Source organism: Aspergillus mulundensis, assembly GCF_003369625.1.
Source record: "Aspergillus mulundensis strain DSM 5745 chromosome Unknown scaffold_4, whole genome shotgun sequence".
Taxonomy (NCBI): domain Eukaryota; kingdom Fungi; phylum Ascomycota; class Eurotiomycetes; order Eurotiales; family Aspergillaceae; genus Aspergillus; species Aspergillus mulundensis.
The window spans coordinates 1,526,772-1,545,354 of record NW_020797892.1 but is presented as its reverse complement, the minus strand read 5'-3'; the positions used below and the strand labels follow the sequence as shown (position 1 = coordinate 1,545,354).

At 26.6% G+C, this 18,583-nt stretch overlaps 3 protein-coding genes across 3 annotated transcripts; all 3 read left to right on the top strand.

Moving 5' to 3' along the window:
* Positions 1-9,937: 9,937 nt before the first annotated feature.
* On the top strand, positions 9,938-10,771 carry DSM5745_04992 (pyridoxamine 5'-phosphate oxidase family protein; the record flags this gene model as incomplete). The annotated part of the gene is made up of 2 exons (XM_026747008.1): positions 9,938-10,001; positions 10,053-10,771. 2 exons carry the CDS (start codon positions 9,938-9,940, stop codon positions 10,769-10,771), a joined length of 783 nt encoding a protein of 260 aa, XP_026604488.1.
* Positions 10,772-11,367: 596 nt separating this feature from the next.
* Positions 11,368-12,411, top strand: DSM5745_04991 (SIR2 family NAD-dependent protein deacylase; the record flags this gene model as incomplete). The annotated part of the gene is made up of 1 exon (XM_026747007.1): positions 11,368-12,411. One exon carries the CDS (start codon positions 11,368-11,370, stop codon positions 12,409-12,411), a length of 1,044 nt encoding a protein of 347 aa, XP_026604487.1.
* Positions 12,412-13,035: 624 nt separating this feature from the next.
* On the top strand, positions 13,036-14,179 carry DSM5745_04990 (putative short-chain dehydrogenase; the record flags this gene model as incomplete). The annotated part of the gene is made up of 5 exons (XM_026747006.1): positions 13,036-13,256; positions 13,309-13,567; positions 13,623-13,812; positions 13,872-13,985; positions 14,037-14,179. The coding sequence occupies 5 exons, from the start codon at positions 13,036-13,038 to the stop codon at positions 14,177-14,179; spliced, it is 927 nt and encodes a 308-aa protein (XP_026604486.1).
* Between the last annotated feature and the right edge of the window lie 4,404 nt (positions 14,180-18,583).

Genomic DNA, 18,583 nt, shown 5'->3' with positions numbered 1-18,583 from the left:
AAAAACTTTAATTTTAATTAATTCTTGGGCGGTAATAATAATAATAATAATTAATATAATTTATATTTAATAAATACCTTTAAAATATATAATAAGGTTATAGGTAATAATTTAATAAGTTTTTTTTATTTTAATAATTACTAACCAGCGGCGCTCCGCCAGCACTTTATTAAATATATTAACTTTTAATTTATAATAACTACTTTATTATTTAACTATAGCTCCCGTGCCCCCTAGCTTATTTTTTTTACTTTACCTAGTATTATATTAGCCTTTACCCTTATTAATATTTTTACTATAAGTTTTATACTACTACCCTTTTAAGCTTTTTTTTTAGCCTTTAGCCTTCTTTTTTTTATAAGTACACCCTATTTTTAACTAATTTATTAGTAAAATAGCTTTAATATAAATATTAATTAATAAAAAATAGGTTTACTTATAGTATATAAAGTATGTTTAAGCATGTAAAAATAATAAGTTAATTAATAATTTTAATAACTATATTTATCCAGCCCCTGGGCGTAATTATTTTTATTATATTTATAATAAGGGTACTTGTCTCCCCCTATTATTTTATATAAAAAAAAATATTACCTTTTTATAATAAATAAACCCTGGTAATTATAATAAATATATTTATTATTAAAACGCGTTTAGTTATTAGGTTAAACTAATAATAAAGGCTTATAATAAAAAAATAAGCCTTAAAATTTAAGTAATAAAGGTATTAACTTTAATTATTTAAAAGCTTATTTAATTTTTTTAGCTTGTTACTAAACAGCCCCTAGCCTATTTTAATAATAGCTAAAATAGCTATTAGTCCGCTAATATTTTTTTTTAAAAAATAAACCTATTACACCTTTTTTTTTAAAAAAATACTAAGTATAAAAAAAAATGCTTAAAAAAGCCCCTGCTTTTACTTTTAATACTAAATAATAATTTTTTATTACAGCCTTTACCACGTAGCTAGTTATTATTATTTTTTTTTAAAAAAAATAAAAAAATTTTTTTTTAATACTTTAACTTTAACATAAATATAGTTTTTTATTTTAAATTATAATTTAAAATAAGTTTTAATACTAAGCTAGCGGCATTTTAGCTATAGTTTATTAAATCTTAAAACCTTATAAAAAAATAAAAAAGGTAATTACTTTACTTATAGCCTTAGGTATAATTTTAAAACCTTATAAAATAAAAAATCTTGCACCCCTTTTTAAAGCTATAAATAATTAATAATAATTAAATAATAGTTTAATAATTTTTTAATAATACTAGTGGTTTATTAAACCTTAAAACCTAGTAAAAAAAAAGGTATTTAACTTAGTAAGGTTATTACCTTTTTTTTTAAACTAGTAGTAAACTAGTATTATTATAGCTAGTTTTTTATAATTTACTAGGGCTTTTTATACATGCTTAAAATTAAAAAGTAATTTTTATAAATTTTTATAACTAGGCCAGCCCTTTTACTTAATAAAAAATTTATTATATTTATAAATATATTATTTTTTAAAAATAGCTTTAACTTTTTATTCTTTTTTTTTATTAACTAACTTTATAATTAGTAATTACTTTTTTTAGGCTTATCTTACTATATAAATAGCTTTAAAAAAATATAAAATACTAAATAAATTTTTAACTAATTATATATACTAATAAGCTAGAGCTAATATACTTGCTTTTTAATAATAAATTTAATTTTAAAGGGTTTATTATACTTTAGGTTAAGTTTTTTACTTAAATATATTAATTTAATATTTTTTAAAAACACTAAAATATTATCTTTAACCTTAAATTTTACTAAATAATATTTTTAATTATAATAAAGCACCTGCTTTTTTTATACCTTATTTATATAATTTTATAAGTTTTTATAAAGCTATTTTAAATAGCGTAAGCACTTTTTAATAAAAAAATAAAATATTAATTTCCCTAGGTTTTTAAACCTAAAAATTACTAGTTTTTATTCACGGCTTACTATAAGTAAAGTAAAGTTAGTTAAGTTATTTTTTAAGTTATTATAAGTAAAGCATGCCAGCAGCAAGTATAATACCTAATTACTTTACTAGTAATTATAATATATATATAAATATATTTTAAGCATTTGGTTTTAGCGCTTAATTTAACTATTTAATTAAAAATAGTATACTATACTAAGTTATTACTTAATATATAGCATTTAATAAAAGGCTATTTAATACTTTAAAATAAAAAATAAATTTTAATTTATTATTATGCTTTAGGGCAACCCTGTATTATATATAATTTTTTTAATAAATAGGTTAGCTAACTTTTCCGCAGTAATTTTATTAGTAATAAAAAAATATTTTACTTTTTTATTAAACTAATTTATAATTATTAAAATTATATTATAAACACGCCCCTTATACTTTAATAAAAGTAGGCTAATAATAAAGTTTATAAAAATATTTTTTTATAGTATATTTAGTATTAAAAAAAATATTAAACTTTTTTAAAATAGCTACCTTAAAACCTTAAACCTTTAATATAAAAAATATTTTTTAATATACGCACGTGTATTTTTATTAAGCTTTTTTTACTAAAATTTATAGGTAAGTAATTTAATAATTTTTTTATAGCTAAAGTAGCCTATATAAAAATTATTATAATATTATTTTATAATTTTATATTATAACACGGGCACGGGAGGTATATAAATAATACCTTTATAAAAAAAAGTTCTTTTTTTTATATTATTTAGTAATAAAAAAGGCCTGCCCTAAATTAATAAAAATTACTTTTTTAAGTTATTATTATAATTAGCTTATAAAAGCATTTTTTTATTAAGCTATAATTAATTATTACTAAAGGGTATTTATAACTAGTTTAATAGTTTTTTTCTTACTTATTACCTTTATAATAAATATTTTAAGGCTTAAAAGTTTTAGGTACTTACAAGCTTAACCACGTGAAGAAATAGCTAAATTTTTTAATATTATTTTAATAATAATCTATTAAAAAAATAAATTTAACTTTTTTTATAAAGTAGGAAGTATTCTAACTTAATACTTTTTATTTTTTATTATATAATTTAATTATTATAATAGTATATTTACTAAATTATACTTATCTAGCTTATACTTAATTTTAAAGTTATAAGTTATAAGTAATTCTGCCTATTATACCTGCCTTTAATTTAAAATCTTTATTATAAAAAAATAGTATAAGTTATTATAATTATATTATATATATAAGGTATAAAAAGCCCTTAAGGTAGTAATATTACTTTTTAAAGTACTTAATTATTATAAGTAATTTTTAATTATAAACCTTATAATAAAGCTTTAATTTATATAATTAATAAAAATAAAAGGCTATAGGGCGCTACTAGTCCTATTTTTTTTTATTAAATAATTTTTTTTACTTTAGCTATATAATAATCCTAGTAATAATAAACCCTAATATATTAATAATAATAAAAATCTTTTTTTTAAAATTAAAGTATTATAATACTAGCGGCCTGGTAAAGTTTAATTTAATTTTTTTAAACATGTTTTTTATATTAATAAAAAATAAAAAAGGCCTGCTTTTATATTTTTTTACTATTTTTACTAAAAACTAGGTTATTAAACGCGTTACTTTAGCATAACTAAAAATAAAATATTAAAAATAATTTATAAAGCTTAAAAAAACTTATAACTTATAAAATAATATTAGTTCTAGCTAATTAGTAATAATCCGGCTATAATTTAAATTAATAAATATTTTTTTTATTTAATAACAAAGCCTAAAAACTTTACCTTTTTTTTATAAAAACTATATTTTAATAATTTTATATATAAATTATGCCTTTTTAATTAATTAAGGACTTTCTAAACTTAATACACATGTTTTTTTTTATTTTAAAAAAAAATAAAAATATTATTAAGGTAAATAATATAAAATTTATTAAAAATCCCGCTTATAATTATATTTATATAAGATTAAAACATAGCTAGCGCATTTATTAAGCTAAAGGGCATAATTATATACTTATAATAATTATAACAGGTTTAAAATATTATTTTTTATTTATTTTCCTTTTTAATTTATATTTTATAATACGTGTCACGTAAATTTAGCTTAATAAAATATTATATATTTACTAGCTAATTTATTAGCTTATTAATACGCGGTAGTAAATAATAATTTTTATTAATTATTATATTTAAACCGCGGTAGTTAACATAAAAATATAAAAATTTATTAGGTTTTTAAATAAAAAGTACTAGCGCTTTAGCACTACTTTAAAATAGCTTAATTTATTTTTTTTAAGTATTTTATTAAAATACTTTTTTAATATTTATAATTTATACTAAAAAAAATTATAAATAGGACCTTATAAAGGCTTTTTACCTTTTTTTAATAAAATTTTATGCTTTACTTTACTAGTTAAAAGTTAAGTAACTTTTTATTTAAAAAAAACTTTACTTTAATAAATATACTAGGGTGGCAGGACCACCTTTACTTTTTTTTAGTTTTTTTTTAATTAATAAAGTACTATAAGTACTAGTTTTAGATATATAATTTTTATAAACTTTTATAGTATTTTAATTTTAATAAAAGGTATATAATTTTACTAGGTTTATTTTATTATAATAAGGTAAAGGTTTAGATTTAATTTAATTATTTAGGGATATTTTAGGACCGCTTAATAATTCTTATAAATAAGATTAATAATATAATATACTAAATTAAATATTTTTATAACTTTTTTTAAATTATAAACCTAAATACAGGCTTGCAAGCGCCTGTAATAAAAAGTAAAAATATTATTAATATATTAAACTAGCTATATTATATAGTTAGTATTTATTTTAATACCTTGCTTTTATAAATATTAAACTAAAATAAAATTAGTATTAGCCCTAGTATTAAATAATACCTTAAATTATTAATTTACCCTATTTTTTTATATTTTAAAATCCGCAAGAATAAAAAAAGTAGTTTCCTTTTTTAAATTATATAACTTTAATAACTTAGAATTAAGGAATTACTATTTATTTTTTATTAGTTTTTTTTTAAGCTTTTTCTTATTTAAACAAGCCTTTAACAAGTGGCTTAATTTACTATAATTAAAATAAAAACCCTTTTTTTTATAACACTTTTTTTTTTAAAAAAAATAAGTTACTACTTTTTTTCTTGCCTTTTTTTTTTCTCTTTTTTAAAAAAGCTACTTTATTACTATTTTAGTTCCATCCTAAGTTATTCTTATTTTTTTTATTTTTAAAGTTAAAACTAGCTTTAAACTTTTTTTTTTCTTAGCCTTTAAGGCCTTATTACACTTATTAATAAATTTTATATAAATTATTACTATATTTACTTTAATTATTATTTTTAAGGGTTTTTTTAACTTTTTTAAGTATAAGTAAATATTTTTATTATAGGTTTTAGTAAGTACTTATGCCTTAAACTTTAAATTATTAAAATATAGGCCTAACTTTATAAAATAAAGTCCCTAAAAAGTGGTATTTTAAATACTTTATTATTTAATTAAAAAATACTAGGTAGCATGGTAACCCTAGTTTATAACTAGGTTAACCTATATATATATAAATTTTTTAAAATTTGCCTAGGTTTACTTATTATTTTAAAATTTAATTTAACCTTTTTAATAATTACAGGCATTTCTTAAAGTATTTTAAATAATAAATATAATTTTTTTATTATTTATTTAAAACCTTTTAGGGGTGTTATAAAAGTAATTTTCTAAATTTTTAAATTAAATTTTAAGGTTTATTATATTTTTTTTTAACTTTTTAACTTTTTTAAACTTAATCTTAGGCTTTTAAAAAGCCTTTTTTTTTAGTAAAGCTTATAATTTTTAATAGCCTTTTAGTACCTTTTTTATATATATCCAGAACTTTTAAACCCCTTAAAATTAGCTTTATTAATATTAGGTTTTAAAGGCGGAGTGGTTTTAGAATAATAACTTAAGTTATTTAAGCTTAATTTTAAACTAAAATTAAAAAAATTACTAAAATTAATTTTTTTTTAAAACTTACTAAAAATATTAACAAAAAGATTAACACGGGGATTAATAAAAAAATTAATATAAAAATTAATAATTTAATACTATTTTAGCTTTGGGTTGCAGGGGTAACTTTTTTTTATTTTTTTTTAAAAAAATATCCTAATTTTAACACGCGATATTAATTATATTAAAATTAAAAAATAAATAAGCTAGGAGTTATAGTCCTAGGCCACTTTTCTTTTAAAATATTTTTAGTTATAATAAATTTTAAATTAATAAGTTTTAGTAATAATATAAAATAACAAGGTAAAGGGTATATTTTACCCTATACTTTATTAAGCTAGTAAACTAAATTATTTAAGTTAGATTTTTTTTTTAATTATTTTTAATAGTAATAAAATCCTTAAGCATAAATAAAAAAGGGAACACTTTTTTAGCTATTTAAGTTTAAGTTTTAAAAACCTTAATTAAAACGCCTGCGGACTACCTTTACTTACCCTTTAAAAATTTAGTTTAAAATATTATTATTAAAAAAGTTTAAAAAGTAATAAGTGCAAGCAACTTTAATTATAAAACTAATAAGTTTTAAAAATCTTTACTAATAATAAAAATATTAATAAAAAATTTAATTAATAAAAATAAAGTATTTTAAACCCTGTTAAATAATATTAAAAAAGTTACTTAAAAATTTAAAAAAAAAGGCTAGCTTTAAGGCTATTTTTATAAACCTTTAAGCTACGCTTAAGCTATTTTTAATTAAAAAGTAAATATAAGTTTAAATACTTTATATATAAATTTTTACTTTAGCTTATACTTAAGGCCTACCCTAGCCTTGCCTAACTAGTAGCTAAAACCTTAAATATTAATAACTTAGTTAAATTATATAACCTAATATAATAATAAAATATACCAAGCCTTGGTAGCCTAAGGCCAAAGCTTAGGTTACCTAAGGCGCTAACTCTAGACTAATAGTAAATTAGCTCTGGTAATATTAAATAGAAAAATGTTGGCCCTGACATTTAGCTATAAAAAATATAATAAGATTAGCTACTAGTACACTATTATAATAAATATATATATTATAAATAAATATTAATTTTTTTATTTTTTAAGTAAATAAAGCCACCATATCTTAAATTTAGAATAATATTTAGGTTAAAAATGCTTATAAGCTATTTTACACTAAAAATAGTAAAGTATTATTTTAATTCCTATTTCTTTTAATTTTTTACTAATTTTTAAAAAAGGCGGGTTTAATATAGGCAGTATAGTAAAAAACATAATTTTTAAATAACTTAATAATATAAACACTTTTTTAACAAGTGTTTAAAGCGCCCTTAATATTCTTAAAATAATTAGTTAACTTTTAATTAAAATAGTGCTATATAATAAAAAGATTAAGAATTTTTTTATATAGCTATTTATACTAGTAGCCTTTTTTTTATATATAAAACTTTTAAACTTTAAAGTTTACTTAAAAGGTATAATATTACCCCTTTTACACGCTAGGCCTTATTAAACAAATTACTTAATAAGTATTATAATTAGTATAAGGTAAATATAAATTAATAGCTAAAGGATATTAAGTTTCTTAATATTACTATTAATAAAATTATTAATTAATTTTTAAAGCATGTTATAAGCTTGTTATTTAACACCTTAACATGTAGCTTTTTTTATACCCTTAAAAAATTAAAGTTAAAGCCTTTAGTATAAAAAAAATTATAAAATAAATTTATTAAACTTTTAAGAATTATCTTATAAATAAAAAAAAAATATAATTTTAATATAAATATTAACTACTAGTGCTTTAATTTTATTTTTATTAATACTTATAATATTATAAAAATAGTTTGGAATATACTACAGGCTAAGGTTAAGTATTTTTATATTTTTTTATTAGCTATAATTTTTATAGCCTTTAGCTACTTATAAAGAATCTTTTTTTCTTTAATAAAATTAAAAAGGTTTTTAAAAACGCTATATTAATTATTTTTTACTTTAAAAATGCTTTAAAGTAATTAGCCTAGATTTATTATTACTAAAAAAAAAAAAGGCAAGGTAAAAACTCTTATTACCTTAGTAATTACTTGCTAGGAAACTTAGTTTAATACTTTAAAATTTATATAAAGATTTAGTATTACTTTTTACTAGTAAACTTTAATTTTTAAAGTTATAAAGGCTTTAAAATTTAATAATAAAAAAATAGCTACTATAAGTAGTATTACTATAATTATTAACTTTTTTAAGTTTTAAATAAATTTAAAAAATTTTTTTTATTTTTTGGAGCTAATTTACTAACTATAAATTAAATTTAAAAATTAAAAGGCTAATATTATAACTATAAGTACTTTATTTTTTTAATTATATAATTACTAACTTTTTAAATTATAAAATATTAGCTATAAATCCGCTTAATCCTTTTTAAAAGCATTAAAAAAATATTATATAAAGCTAATTTTTAAAAGTATCTTGCAAAGGCTCTATACACTAGCTTTAAAAAATATTTTAATAAGTAGGTAATACCTTTTTATTAGGCTACTTACTATCTTAACCCCTGTAATATTTTTGCTTTATTAAATAAGCTAATAGCTAATATAATTAAAAAGATATTTTTTATATTTATTACTAAAAAAGCTTATAATAAGTTTATTTTATATTAAGTAAAAAAGGCGTAGTTTTTTCTTATAAATTTTTAAAAAACTAAGGACCCTTTAGTATTTTAGGCATAGTTTATAAGTTTTTTTAACTAAATATTTTTTAAAAAGCCTTTTAAATAGCTTTAAAACTAATTATTTTAACCTTTTAGTATAATACTACTTTATTTTTTTCCTACCTTGCTATTTAACTTGTTTATATAACTATTAATTTAGTTTTTATTAAGCAAGCCTTTTCCGCCATAAATAATACTAAAAATAAGTAAAAATCTTATTTTTAGGTTAAAAAAATAAACAAGCTAGTATATTTTTATATAAACACAAGAGCTTTAAATTTTATACCTATACCTTTACTTATAAATAACTATATAAGCCATAATACCAAGTATAAATTTACTTAGCTAATAAAAAAAAAAATAGCTTGCAACTGGCTATTTTATAAAAATTTTTAAATTAAAAGGCTACTAAGTAATAAAAATATAATTATTTTTAAAAAAAAGGTTATTACCAAGCGCAAGAAAAAAACACTATTTATAGTACCTTAAGTGGTTAAAAGACCCCGGCCTTTAGCTACTAATACTATGTGTAAGGCTAATAGCTTTAACTAACTACTAAAGCGCTTTAAAAGCGTTATAGTAATTACTTTAAAAGCGCTGTAGTAATTACTTTAAAAGCGCTGTAAAAAGTGCTTTAAAAGCGCTATAAAAAGTGCTTTAAAAGCGCTGTAAAAAGCGCTTTAAAAGCGCACCTAAAAGTTCTTAATTTTATATTAAATTTATATATAAACCAAAACTTTAAAAGGCGCTTTTAAAGGCGCTTTAAAAGCATTTTAAAAAGCGCTTTTAAAGCGCTTTAATAGCACACCTAAAAATTATTAATTTTATATATAAATTAAAAAGTTTTCATAATTTACATATGCGCCTTTTATATTAAAACTAGTTTTTATATACAGCCCACCTACTATACCCTATATAAAAGGTAAGCGCCGATCAAACATTTACAACCTTAAAATATTTATTATGTTAACATTTAAGGCGGCGAATATCAACATGACATTTGTCATCTTACATCCCTAGCCTCTCGGATGGATTTTCGCCCGTCTGTATACTCGAGTCACTCGCTGTAGATGGCCTATAGGATCTTTCTTCAGTTCCGAAGATGTGAGATAGCGCATCTAGTATCGTATGGGGCTCATATCAATCAAATGGGTGACTCACCTCGAGGCCTGATCCATTGATTCTGGTGATATAACTGTCTCGATCTCCAAGCTCACAAGTCAGGACCATACAAATAACAATTTATCTTGACGATGGGCAAGACACTCGTTTACCCCAAGCAGGTCTCAAACACAGTCAACCGCCTGAAGGACAGAGGTATGGCCGACATATCATGAGCACTCTCCGTCTGATCCTGACACTCCATAGCGACGTACGATCTCGGCGCAATCCACTCCATCATAAACTCCAGCCATGTACTCCATGTCTCGTTCAACCCAGCGCCCTCTGACCCCTTTCCCGCCATTCTGCCCATGATAGGACAGATGGGGTCTTTCGACTATCCGTCCGCCAGCATCGACGAGCCTTTGGACTGCTACCTTCACGGTTATGTCAGTTCGCGCATCATGAACCTGGCACGTGCCTCCGAGGGCGAAGGTCTACCCATCTGTGTGGCCGCCAGCAAAATGGACGGACTGATCTTGTCGCTTACTCCACACAACCACAGTTACAACTACCGCTCTGCCATTCTCCACGGCTATGCTAAGCTTGTGACGGATGAGGCTGAGAAGCTGTGGGCGATGGAACTCATCACCAATTCTGTGCTGCCTGATCGCTGGAGGAATTCTCGTATTCCACCCGACAGGGTTGAGATGTCCTCGACTGTCATTCTCAAAGTCAGAGTCGTCGACGGATCCGGTAAGATTCGTGATGGTGGTGTTCACGATGATCAGAAGGACGCCGACAACGCGGAGGTTACAGAGCGTGTCTGGACCGGCGTCGTCCCCGTATACGAGACATTTGGAGAACCCATACCAAGTCCCACGAACAAGGTGAAAGAAGTACCGGAGTATGTCGGCTCGTATGTTGCGAAAATGAACGATCAGAACCGCGAGTATGCGACGTCGGCCGTGGAGGAAGAGCATTAAAAATCTACCACAGCAATTTTCTTGAACTTACTTTTGGGGCACTGAATAGTTTGACGATAATACTATTTCAACTTTCAACCTTGCGCTTTCTAATCAGTTGGTTCCGTATGGTGGTGAACGTTTCAGAAATATATAATTCCGGAAGGTGACAATGGGTACAGCTCTGAGCCCCCACGGGCGTCATCCTTATTAAAAAGGATTGTACATAGGATCACGGAACTAGTACTAGTTTATTGACAAGTATAAACTCCATGAAACAGACTTTAGGTTCTTCTGTCCACTTAATATACTTCGAGGTGTGGGTGCTTTCGATCTAGACCAACTCCGCAGTTGCCGCAGTAACCCCGGTCCGTAACCCCGCGTCAGAGCCTCTTACCTTTCTTTATCTTCCACTGCCATTGGCACCATCCCAAACCTGCTCCTAGCTGCCTGCTTACCTCAAAAAAGATTCCCAGACATATTCTCACGACCTACAATCACCCATCTCCCCACCAAAGCCAGGACGTCCTCAACAGCAACTATACTCACACAACCCCGCACTACCCCACCATCTCACCCCTCAAAGACCAAAGGCTGAAACCCCAAGGTCCTCCAAAATGGTCTCAAACGACATAAAATCCTTCCAAGAGTACCTAAAGGGAAGCAAGCGAATAATGGCGCTCCTGGGCGCTGGCCTCTCCGCATCCTCAGGCCTCCCCACATTCCGCGGCGCCGGCGGGCTCTGGCGCTCCTACGACGCAACGGAGCTCGCGACACCGGAAGCCTTCGAGGCGAACCCGGACCTGGTCTGGCAGTTCTACAGCTACAGACGGCATATGGCGCTGAAGGCGGAGCCGAATAAGGCGCATTATGCGCTTGCGGAGCTGGCGAGGCGGAATAAGGAGTTTGTTACGTTGAGTCAGAATGTTGATGGTTTGTCTATCTATGTTACGGGAACTTGGTTATGCTTGGAAGGTGAAGGGGTTGGTTGGGATTTTGCTAACGGGCTTTTTATTGAACTAGGGCTATCTCAACGAGCGGACCATCCACCCGAACAACTCCATCTTCTACACGGGAATCTGTACACGGTGAAATGTACGTCCTTCTACTGCAAGTATACGCGGGAAAACGACTTCACGGATCCAATTGTCCCCGCGCTCGCGATCCCAAAGAACTTCCCTGAACCACGCCCATCAACCCACAACAAAACCGGCGAGGAAGCGTCAAAGTCATTATCAAACGCCATGGAGCAACAACTAGAACAAGAAGGGAAGGAATTAGACATCTCCGACGCCCGCATCCCACTCCACCCCATAAACCACGAGGATCTGCCTCACTGCCCAGAATGCAAAGAGGGTCTCCTACGGCCAGGCGTCGTCTGGTTCGGCGAGCCGCTGCCGACCGACACACTGGATTACGTGGATGCTTGGATGGACCAGGGGAAGATCGACCTGATGCTGGTCATTGGGACGAGCTCCAGGGTCTTTCCTGCTGCTGCGTATGCTGAGAAGGCCAGGGGCAAGGGGGCGAGGTTGGCGGTGGTGAATATGGACCCGAATGATATGGGCAAGGGCAAGTTTACGTCGAAGGATTGGTTCTTCCAGGGTGATGCGGGGGTTATTGTACCGGAGATATTGAGGAGCGTTATTGGTGATATTTGACCTTATGTTTAGTGTAGAGGTTTGGGTGTTTGGACCGAAAAATAGCAATCTTTGGAATGGCGCCTATTGCTCGCGTCGGAGAAGGAAACACTCTCCAGGCCCACCCTTTACCGATAGTCAGTTCACTAACACAGTGCGAGCCATACTGACTGTAAGTATGATCACAATAGCGCATTTCTTGCGCAGACAGCAGGGCGGATGGGAGTGGCACAACCAGCCCTGGAGGATACGGATGCATAACGCACTGAGGTCTGCACTTCGAAACAACTTATGAGCATCAAGTACCAGAATGAACTATGACCAGCCTGAGTTTAGATAGTTCTTGACTCTTATTTTGCTCCCATACGGAGTACGCACCGTCGGAACTCGGAGATAGGGCGCGGCGAAAGCTGACACTCAGCGTTAGCGGCGCTCATGCACCGGCGGCCGAAGAGGCTGATGTCATATAAAGTCACGACATAAATAATGGCCAAGACCCGGACTTCTTACTACGTGACGGTAGGGGCAAAGACTCTTTTGGCTTCATCTGAACCCCACAGCGTTCTGAACCAACAGAGCGACTACGGCATTGGACGAGGAAGATCCTTAACCCAGGCACGGAAGCAACCTTGAACCAGGGACGAAATGACCCCCGCATATACCGAGAAAACAACAGCCTCCGAGCTGGTGGAGCTCCTCGCCGCCGAGATCAAAGGCAAGGTGATCCTGACCACCGGCCCATCACCAGCAAGCATCGGCGCAAGATTCGTCGAGACAATCGCGCGTGCTCAGCCAGCCCTAATTATCCTTGCCAGCCGGAACACGGCCAAGCTGCAGAAGACCGCGGATGCGATTGCACGAATCCAGTCAGACGTAGCTGTTCGACTTCTACAGCTGGACTTGGGCTCCCTCGGGCAGGGCCGCGGAGGAGTTGAAGAGCTGGGACGATGTCCCGCGAATCGATGTCCTCGTTAACAATGCAGGAATCATGGGCACGAAGTTCGCGCTCAGCCCCGATGGCTTCGAGAGTCAGTTTGCGACGAACCATCTGGGGCACTTCCTGTTCACGAATCTGATCATCGATAAGCTTTTGGTGTCGGAAGCGCCGCGCGTCGTTAGCGTGAGTAGTGATGGGCACCGGTTGAGTCCGATTCGTTGGGCGGATTATCACTTCCAGGTAAGCACCCTCTTCGACCGAGCTATAGAAAATTCGGGCGTTGACGGATTGTTAGAACGGAGAAACCTATAACAGGTGGACTGCATACGGACAGTCCAAGACAGCTAACATGCTGATGGCGCTCTCGTTGGCGGAGAAGCTGAGATCCAAGGGGCTTTTGGCGTACAGCTTGCACCCTGGCGTCATCATCACGACATCTCTTTCAGGTAGTCTTGACAACATGGATGAGGACTTCGCTGCGTTGAGTACGTATTGCATCCTGCCTTACTTCGCGAGTCCGTATACTGACTTGACGACATTAAAGGCGAGCTTGACCGGACGCTCGGAAACGCAGAGGGCTGGCGGGACTTTAAGATGAAGACGGATCAGCAGGGAGCAGCGACGACGGTCTATGCTGCGTTCGACCCTGGCCTTAAAGGTAGGAAGATGCGCATGAGAGCTGGAACGATGTGCTAACGAGCTCTGGTAGAGAACAACGGGGCGTATTTGCAGGACTGCCGTATTGCGGACCCGTGGACGGACACGGTCAAGCCATGGGGCACGAGCAAGGTGGAGGCTGAGAGGTTGTGGAAGCTGAGCGAGAAGTTAGTTGAGCAGGAGTTCAATTATTAGATTGATTGAGTTTATTCACTAGAACATTTAGTTTGGTTCGAGAAAACGGTGGCTTTGGCGGTGTTCATAGACAGTAGAATGATTTGGTTTTGAACGCGTTTGGCGCGGAGAAGAATAGGTACGACAAAGTTCACAGGTAGTTTATGAGGCCCTTTGTATACCGTACTAACTAGTAAAGCAATTAATTAAATACTATAAAAGAAAATAAAAAAAAAGTAAGTTATTTATTAAAAGCTAGAGCTACCTAGGGGTTTATATAAATATTTTAAGCCTTTAAAAACTTATTAATAGCCTAATTTTTTTATTAAAATAATAAAATATTAAGTATCTTACTTTTTTATACTAACGCGGTATATAAAGGTGTTAATAAATAAAAACTTTATTAAACTTTATTTTTAGCTAAGACACCCCCTTAATACTTATTAAATATTAAAAATAAGGCTAGAGATATTTACTAAACCAAGTATTTTAATAAATTTATAGTATTATTATTTAATAAGTGGCTTAATAAGGTTATTTATAATTATTTAATTAGTAGGAGTTTATTTAATGTGGCGGCACTACAAACCACATCCTAGAGTACAGGTTCTGCCCTGTACTACTACCCCAGGCACGTGATTATAGTTACTTTAGCCACTCCACGGCTTAGCCAAGAATTTAAAACTTTTTATATTTATATATAATATATATTTACTATTATAAATAGTAGCATGTTATAATATAACAAGGTCTTAATTTTTTTTTAATAAAGTTAGGAAATTACTTTAACTAGCTATTAAAAAGTATTTTTAGTAATTAATATTATTTATTATTATTAAGTAATTATTTTTAATAAAAAGTATTTACCACTACAGACTCCTAAATTATAACTAAAAAACTATAAATACTTTTTTTTTACTTTTTACTATTTTTTATATATCTTATAAACGCTGTTTTTTATATATCTTATAAATTTTCTTGTATTTCCTGTTTTTATTTTTTATAACTAACTAAGGGTTAGCTTTTTTTATAAAGTAATTATATTATATTATAACACGCGCTTATTAAAAATAATATATAATTATATAGTTTATTTTATAGTTATAAAGGTAATAAAGTAAGGTAATTTAAAAAATAAAACTTAAAATTTTAAGACTACCTATAATATTAAAGCTTAAAAATAAAAATAAAAGTATTATTATATATATAACTAAGCTAGTTAAGTTTGCTGCTTAGCTAAAAAGATTTATTAAAATAAAATATAAATAAGCTAAAAACATAGTAGCGCCTATATATAAAAAAATTAATTTTTTAATAAGTTTTATAGCCTTACTAAAATAAGTTATAAAAAATAATACTTAAAAATAATAAGCCCCGCCTTTATTTTTTTTATTAAACTAGGTAATTAAAAATACTAAAATATTTAATATAGCTATAAAATTCTTTATAAAAAAATTTAAATAAGTTTTATATAACCCCTGCTTTATTTTACTAATAAAAAATAAAAAAGCTATTTTACCCGCTCCTAACCTATAATTTACTTTAATTTTAATTACTTAAAAAGTAATAATAGCGCTAGTAATTATTAAATAAGTAATTACTAAATTAAATATATTATTAATTTTTAAATTATTATATATATTACTACTACCTTTACTAGCTCTACCTAGTTTAAAATAATATTATATTTTATTAAAAGGCCCTATACCTTTATTAATATAAAGTTATTTTTTATTTATTTTTTTACCCTTTTTAAGTACAAGCTTACTGGCGGAATAATAAGTAAAACTAAAAAAGTTAAATAAAGTATTATATTATTTAAAATAATTAAATTATAACTCTAACTAACCCGTTAACCTACCTTATAAATAAAAAAAACCAGGATTTTTAAAACTATAAGCTAAATAATAAACTAAAACCCTGCTTTTTAAAATACTAAATATTATTTATTTTTAATTAATTAAGTAACTAAAACCTCTAGAACTAAAAACTAAATAATAAACTAAAAGTTTACTTTTTAAAACACTAAATAACATTTTTTTTTATTTTTAACTAGTTAATTTATATATAAGATTTAAATTAAACTTTATCCTACCTATATAATTTTAATACCCCCCTTTTTAATTTAGGCCTTTAATAAATCCACCTGCAGTACCTACACCTGCAGGGCCTTTTACTTATATAAAGTAAATAAAAGTAAACTAACCGCCAAGATATTTAAAAAACTATATTATAAGAAAGTAAAAGGCGTAAATAAAAAAAAATAAAAGGCTGGTAAAACTAGGTAAATAGCCTAAAAATAGTTAATAACTAGTTATAAAAAATATAGTGTTTATAAATATATAAACTTTTACTTTATAAAAGTTAATTAATAATATAATTAATTATATGTTAAAAGTGGTTTTACCCTGTTTTATTAAAAAATAAAAAATTAAATAATAATATAAGTAAAAACTAAAAAAAATAAAAAAGTTTATTATAAAAAATAAGCTAGGTTAAATTATTTATAGCAGGAAGAGTAAGAGGCACAAGAGTAATATATTTAAAAAAAATACTAAAAAAAATTAAGAGGCAACCTAGATAATAATAGTAATTTATTACTAAATAATAATAATTAGTATAATAATAATAACAAGCATAACAGGAATTTTAATAAATATAAAAGTAAATAATATTACTTAAAAAATAAAAACAGGCAACCCTAGGATCCTAGATAAAGGGCTGCTAATATAAGATTTTTTTTAAATATACTTACTAAATATAGCTTTAAAAATATAGTAAATAAAAATAAATTTATATATTATTAATTAATATACTTATTTATAAAATATTTTTAGGTAATAATAAAAACAAGGTTTATATAATAGCTAGCATATAATATTAAAACATGTTTTAAAAAAAAAGCTTTAGGTTAGTATAATAGTAAACTAACTAATATAATATATTATAGTTTAGTTTATTTATAAAATATATTAAATTAATACATAGCCTTAAAAACTAGGTTTAAAATATTATTTAGCTAAGCTTGCAAGAGGCTTAATATAATATACTATACTTTAAATAATATATATAACCACGTGTTAGTAATATAGTATATTAATATAATATTATTACTTTTAAAATAATGTAAGAAGGGTATTACAAACTTTTTAATAGTTTTATAAGCTTAAAAAGGTCTAAATATTTTACTAAAAGTAATAATAAATAAACTATAAAAAAGATTTATAATAAAGTAATTTATAAAAATCCTAAAATAAAAGTAAACTAATTAATTTAATTAATTTTTAAAATATTTAATTACTAGTACTCCTCCTAAAGAACTAGTATAATTTAAAATAACCTTATTACTTTAAAACTTTAATTTAATTTATAACCCTTTTAAATAGTTTAAATAATACCTTACTAAGCATTAGTATAGCTAATCCTAAAAATATTTATTATATTACTTATAGTATAACTATCCCTAGGCACCTTAAATAACCTAATCCTCCTTATTTTTAAATACTTCCGCATAGTACTTTAACTAGTAATAAAACTTATAAAACACGTAAGATTATAATAATATATAAAAAGGTTTATAATTAATACCCTAGTAAAAAAGGTAAAAATAATATATATATATTAAGCCATAACCGCCCGTGAATAAATAATAATAAAGGCTATAAAACTAGTAAAAATATAAGTAACCTTAATAAGGTAAAAAATAATAATATTAAAAAGTATATTATAAAAAAGTTAAGGTTATAAAAAAGTTCCTAAATTAATATACTTATAATTATAATTAAAATTAGGCTTATGCGGAAGGTAAATTCCTAAGTTATAATTAAAATAGCTAAGTATATTATATAAAACAGGATTTTAGTCCGCACTATGTAAATAAAAAAAATATTTAATTAATATAGTTAACTATTAGTATTATTTTATAATATTAACTTTAAAAAACATGCTACACAAGCACTTGCTTAAGTATAAAGTAAAGGCTAAAAATACTTTATAAAAAAAAGGATATGCCCTACTAGTAATTTACTTTATAATATTTTTAGTAATAAAAATAGATTTAGGCATGTATTTTTACTTATAAAAATACTTTATTATACGCGTATATATTAGTAAATAAATTATAATAGTTTATTTAGATTTAAAATGCATGCTAATAATTATAAATAAAAAGTTTTTAAAAAAGTACATGCCTAAAATAAAGATTTAGAAGTATGCTTTAATACTTATTAAGGGTATAAAAAATAAATTTTTAAGTATTAAGTTTATAGTACTAGTGGTTAGGTTTCCCGTAATTTATAAAAGTAAAAAAAATTATATTAAAATTAATATAAAGGCTTATTTAATAAATAGCCTTGTAATAAATATACTTTTAAGTTTAAATATATTAAAAAAATATAAATTTTTGCTAAATTTTAATAAATATAA